A 6,059-nucleotide genomic window follows, 5' to 3' on the forward strand; every position below is an offset into this window, starting at 1 on the left:
AGTAGATCATCCTCAACCAAGATCATACCCGTAAATGGGCAAAAAAAAAAAAAATACCTTAAATGGAAAACAAGAATAATCATAGTAGTGAAAAAAAAAGAAAAATGATATCACCTCTAAGCACCTTACAACAAATGTTCCAAAAACAATCTACAATGATTTACATATTCACTTAAAAAATAAAAAATAAATTTAGGTTTCAAATTTTCTTGGTATCGAAACCCTTGGGTGATGCCTGTTCTGACAACAGGACAAGATGCAATACTTGTGAGTAAAAAAATGACAACAACAAAAGGAATAAGTGGTGGGAAGCAATGAACAAAATTAAGATAAACTTGATTTCACATTATGTAGTAACATTTTTTGATCACCATCCTATTTAAAACAGAGTTACTTCTTGGGTGCTGATTATGACCCTTGCAGTAGTTATAGTCAATAAAGAATAAAAAGTGTCATAGAATAAAAACATAGTCGATAGTTATGTACGTGCCAGTTTATGATAGTTACACGGACAGTCGCACAGCGATTGAACAATGTTGTAATAAATGACCAAAAGCTGACATTCATTGTGTTGCAGCGATTAGCAAGTCTGTGTGAAGTCTACTCAGGAGGAGTGTTAAAGTTCTCCAAGCGACCATTGGAGGGATCAGTCGATAGTTAAATTGTAATCATAATGATGATTAAATTACATACTGTTATAAAGGCACAATAAATGTTATGCTTTATATTTCATGGAGAATAGATAGTGCAAAATATATATACATTTTTAAGTAAAACGTGCATCTTAGAAAGGTGTTTACAACCATTTTTTTTTTAAATCCAGCCATTATTTTTATACCACTTGTCTTCGTTAGGGTCACGGATGCTTGAGAGACTGTTGCAGTTGACTTTGGGCAAGAAGGATGGTACACAGTGTGCTAGTTGCCATTCAATCATAGGCCGACCATGCATGCATTGGGAATGCGGGAGGAAGACAAAAAACCCGCAGGAAAACCACACAAGCACAGGAAGAACATATCATCTCCACACAGGATGCCCTGAGCCAAGATTTGATTCCACAACCTATTGATTATAAGTTGGATGGCGCTAAAACAGTACTAGGCAAATCCAGTACTCGCCCACTGAGTTTGATGGGTGAAAATGATAAACGCACTGTACTGTTACTGTAGTACATGAAATAATCATCAATAATGATGCATAGACAGGATTACAAGAGGGGCAGAAAGAAATATATAAATAGTGAAACAATTAAATATTGAAGTAAAAAAAACACATTAACATTTTTAAACATCAAAATCATTAAATAAAGATTTAAATGCATAAAAATACTAAATCTGGAAATTAATGCATATTGAAATAATATAATATTGAAATAAATAAATACACGTCTAAATAATCGAATAAATACTTGATGAGAAAATACCGCATGACGTTTATTTATTTATCCATTTATTTATTCATTCATTTATTTATTTTGGGTACAGGACTGTACTTGATCACTGGCAGTGGTGACCTCATGTTACCTTACAAACATGGCTGGCGACAATGCCCGCAGTCGTGTTGGCAATCAACGGGAAAAGCCGAAGATCTCCGAAGAGCCGAGTCTCAGCCTTCTACATAAACAAGGTCAGAGACTGCAGCACTCACTCGACGGACTTCATATCGAGCAACTCATCTTTAGGAGAGAACGGGACGAACTCATTTGCTTCCTGTGGCGTCTGACAACAAAGGTAGGTTTTGCGTGCTTTATTATTCGCACTGAAAACGCCATTTCACGGTGACAAATGTAGCGTGCAAAATGTGGAAGAACAGCGCAATTTCGTTGCATATTTGGTGCAGTCACCTTACTTAGGTGCGTAGACGTCGCAGTCTTGGGTGCTCAATGTACGTGTTTTTAATCTGAATATGTCTGAATTAGAATTTGTCAGCAGTAACCGAAAGTGCATGAAAAAAATTGTTTTGATATTTTTTTCAGCATCGTCTCATTTATAATTTTGCATTTGTGACCTTCACTGTCGTCACAGATCGACAGGATGCTGCAGTGTTTCCACTTTATGGTGGAGCCCATCAAAAGCATGACGCTCAAAATTAAGGTAACTTGTTTCATCACAAAGTTAAATCTGTAAACTGAATTTGCTTTTGACACATGAGTCAGTTAAGGTGACAATTAATCTTAAATCATTTTTTCCAAAGTAAACCCTATATTGTAACTTAAGTGGGTGTCAAAGACTTACCCCCAAATCTCCCTATAAATGAAGCTACAATTATACGTACATAAGTGATTCAAGAAAATATTATGAGAATTGTGATGATGATTCAAACCCAAGTATTGTGTGTAATGCATTCCAACAGGTTGCAATTTTGAATTTCCAATGAACGTTATGGAATAGTGCTTTTATTAGATCTATGTTTTGCATTAAACTTAGAACTGCAATCTTACAATTCACTCTTGGGAGGGAGGGGGAGAGAGAGAGAGAGAGAGAGAGAGAGAGAGAAAGAGAGAGAGAGAGAGAGAGAGAGAGAGAGAGAGAGAGAGAGAGAGTTTAAGTGAGGTGAAAATTGGCAAAAGCCCTGGAGGGTATAGGTTTTGTTCTCTGGTGAAAGGTGGCAATCAGTGTCCTTGTTGACTCCTTTCTAGTTTGACTTGATTGCTTTCCCAAACTAGTAACTGTAACGCAGCGATTACAACGCAGTCACAAAGGACAGTTCTTAATGGCACCTTGACACTCCTTAACCTGTTTTTTTTTTTCATTCGTTACGTTTATTGTTTAATTTAACCCACAAGTGGATAAAACACGACCACTGTAAGCCTGTCATCATTGTCAGTGTTTCCAAAAGTTTACACCAGTTTGTAAAACGGGATCTTTAGGAAGCCCAACATGCAAAATTAATACTGAGGAACCACACAACACCCCTAAATCATGAGTTTGCTGAGATGATTTTTCTGTGTGAGCTTTTCAGCATAAAATCTGTTTCATAAAACAAACCTTGATTTCCTTTCCAGGCATCGAACGTGAAACCCAAGAAGAAGAGTAAGACTGACAACCTGGATGATGCGCAGCTATTTGTCGCAGAACTGGCTCGAGACCTCGGTCGAGTATGCCAGGTGCTATCGACAGTGTATACACCAGACACTTAAACTATAAACAAGGTGTGACAGCCTGTTGGGAGGTGTGAAAAACACAAATAATTTCCTGGCTCCAGATATGATGTCAATGTATTCTCTCTACGCACGTATGCATCAGCATCTCCTAATTACAATGATTTTCAAAAAGACGGTTGTTATTACCTCTGTGATCAAGCCTACTCTGTCTCTTTGCCTTGCAAATCTCTTCATATGGTGACCACGTATGTTTGCTTATTAAACTACACAGAGTCCTAAGCAACTTTTTGAGCGAAGGCATCGACTACGTGATAGTTCCTTGAAACTTCTGCCAACTTTAGCTGTACCGATTCCATGTCTACTCTGTGGCTGGTGTGTGTTGTTGTAAAGATGTTTTACATGACGATGTGTGTTATCAGTGATGGTAAAGATAATTACAGCCAAGGATCATCTATTTGCAGACTGGTGTATCTCCCAGGCCATGTCTTACAAAATGAGATTATGATTAATGGCCAGAGATGTATCCATGAAATCAAACATTACGTGACCTTGAGAAAACACAATTAGTGGCAAACACAGCCTGAAACCTCTGAGCAACTGTGAGTCGTTTGCCTTCACCAAAGGCACCACCAATGCGTTCTTCTGTTGTGATCACTGAAGGATTCGTCAGTCCTGGAGCACATCTGGAACCAGGATGAGATCTGGCCGACCTCTCTCTGCTGGATCTCCATTCTTGAATGGGCTTCCATGATAGAGAGAAAGGTACGTATATGGGTAGATTTGTGCTTTCCACAGCAAGATGATACATGGTGTCCATAAAGAGTGGTGGATTGCTAAAGAGCAATGGACAATTTGAGCTTCCTGACAATAACATTTCAGGTGACTTTTTGTCTACAGAAGAGGCCCATGCAGACTGATGGCTGGCCGGAAACTGATGGTGACAAAAGGTGTGAGGTGACTGATGAAAAGGACGTGCTTAAGGCCAAGTTATTCCTCCTGGAATGGATGAAAGACCTGAGAGCTCAGCCTGAGGCAAGGAGCTTGACTGGCTTTGTCCCTCCAAAGATTTCCATAGCTAGATAGAAATGTTGGGCGATAAATCATTATTATTGATCATTATGCAGAAAAGCGTTTGGCCTGGGGAAACGGTGGCCAACATACTGGAGGACTTGAGGTCAGCTTGGCGTTGGGGCCGTGTGCCGAATCTCCTGACTGCCATGGAGCTGGTTTTGTGGACTGTGATGCTGCAGAATTCAGATAAGGTATGTACATCTTTGAATTGTGAATCGTCATATGTAAGATTTACCTTTTATTTTGTTTCCACAGGATACCATATCGCACCAGTGGTTGATATGGAAGCAGCAAGCCAAGATTGGTAATAAATAAATAAACATACGTGAAAGAAGTTTTTGTTGTGACAGTTACTTTATTATGATTTTCTCATCTTTACAATTGATTTTTTTTTTCAGGTGCGATAGCCTACATTCCTCAGCCAGGTCAGTTGCCTTCTGCTGATTGTCATAACAACATCTCAACTTTACATTTACCACATTGGACTTAAACATTCCTTCATGTGGAGAAATGATTTTGTTTTTTTTTTATGTTTTGGCAGTATGGGACTGGATCACAACTGCTGCAGGTACAGTGTTAATTCTATTAGCATTTATAGCACTATAAATTGTACCCAACTTATCTTTCTGTTTAATTCAAGAATTGTATGTTTTGTGCCAGTGGAAGTTACTCTGAACAAAGACACAGCCAATCCTGATCTTCTCATCTCGGGTGACGATAAAAGGATGCGTTGTGGCTTTGAGAGGAAAGACGTTCCCAACTACCACCAGCGCTTTGATGGCTGGTGGTGTGCTGTTGGAACGGTGGGCTTTGAATCCGGTCGTTACTACTGGGAGGTGGAGGTGGGTGAGCGAGACTGGCGGCTGGGCGTGGCCAAAGAGTCCGCTCTTAGAAAAGGGTTCAAGTCCCTCAACACAGACTCAGGTTACTTGACCCTGCGTCTGGAAAGGGGCACTGAGCTTAAAGCGCTCACGGTGCCCTTCACTGCCCTGCCGCCGGGCCTCATCGCTCGAAAAGTGGGCGTCTACCTCGACTACGATGGCGGCCAGCTGTCCTTCTATGATGTGGACAAACGTGTCCACATATACACATACAACGAGAGCTTCAAAGAGAAGCTCTTCCCACTGTTCGGTACTGTGGAGATCACTAATGAGCTGGTGATCAGGACCCCTGAAGCCAACACCCAATGTCTCTGTCTGTGGGTTTGATTTCATAGCTTTCCAACTCTTCCTTCCACATCTCCAGTATATACATATATCATATAAAGGAATTTAAAAAGTGACAAGTTTATGCAAATTACTCATTACTGGTAGGAGTAAAAGACCACTGCTGTGCTTTCAAATAGCTTCAAGGTGTGATCACTCTCTATGCTGCTGCTGCTACTTTCCTTTTTCCCACAATCAAATCACAAACTATCCTCACATGTGTGGTATTTGGGAAGAGAACCGTAGGATCTACAACGTCATGTACTGTAATATTAGTCGAATACGAAATAAAAAATGTTGGTGGTACTTGCTGTGTCCTGTTTAATTAACAATATGTCACATTTACTCTTTTGTTTCCACAATTTTGTGGTGAAATATCTAGTAAGTAATAAAAATCAAATGTAGATAAAATATATACAACACAATAGTATACAATCTCGAAAAATATACAGATTATGAAATTGACCCCCATGCTGTTTGGCAATGGGCATCACATTATCAAAAGACTTTTTTCTTTATTTCACAAAGGAATCAAGATTTACCCTTGATACTGACCAAGAGAGTCCAGTTTAATGGTTTTACACAACAAACAACCATTTTGAAAGCCTAAAAATAAACACATCTCTAATTATATATTGAGTGACGATTAATCTATTCGCAATTACACTGTTATTATTAGT

At 39.2% G+C, this 6,059-nt stretch overlaps 1 protein-coding gene across 1 annotated transcript; it reads left to right on the forward strand.

The window, feature by feature from the left end:
- The first annotated feature begins 1,532 nt into the window (after nucleotides 1-1,532).
- On the forward strand, nucleotides 1,533-5,677 carry si:ch211-120g10.1 (E3 ubiquitin-protein ligase TRIM22). The gene is made up of 10 exons (XM_061846457.1): nucleotides 1,533-1,730; nucleotides 2,025-2,093; nucleotides 3,005-3,106; nucleotides 3,764-3,865; nucleotides 4,001-4,135; nucleotides 4,228-4,365; nucleotides 4,430-4,478; nucleotides 4,573-4,599; nucleotides 4,716-4,742; nucleotides 4,835-5,677. Exons 1-10 carry the CDS (start codon nucleotides 1,533-1,535, stop codon nucleotides 5,380-5,382), a joined length of 1,395 nt encoding a protein of 464 aa, XP_061702441.1. The 3' UTR covers nucleotides 5,383-5,677.
- The last annotated feature ends 382 nt before the right edge of the window (nucleotides 5,678-6,059 follow it).

The sequence above is a fragment of the Syngnathoides biaculeatus genome, chromosome 16 (genome assembly GCF_019802595.1).
Source record: "Syngnathoides biaculeatus isolate LvHL_M chromosome 16, ASM1980259v1, whole genome shotgun sequence".
NCBI lineage: Eukaryota > Metazoa > Chordata > Actinopteri > Syngnathiformes > Syngnathidae > Syngnathoides > Syngnathoides biaculeatus.

What these genes read in the sequence shown, in the direction of transcription:
- si:ch211-120g10.1 (XM_061846457.1), top strand. Translation starts at nt 1,533, where the DNA reads ATGGCTGGCGACAATGCCCGCAGTCGTGTTGGCAATCAACGGGAAAAG. An exon ending in ACCTGAGAGCTCAGCCTGAG is followed by an intron (nt 4,136 to 4,227) that starts GCAAGGAGCTTG and finishes ATCATTATGCAG; the next exon opens with AAAAGCGTTTGGCCTGGGGA. An exon ending in GAAGCAGCAAGCCAAGATTG is followed by an intron (nt 4,479 to 4,572) that starts GTAATAAATAAA and finishes TTTTTTTTTCAG; the next exon opens with GTGCGATAGCCTACATTCCT.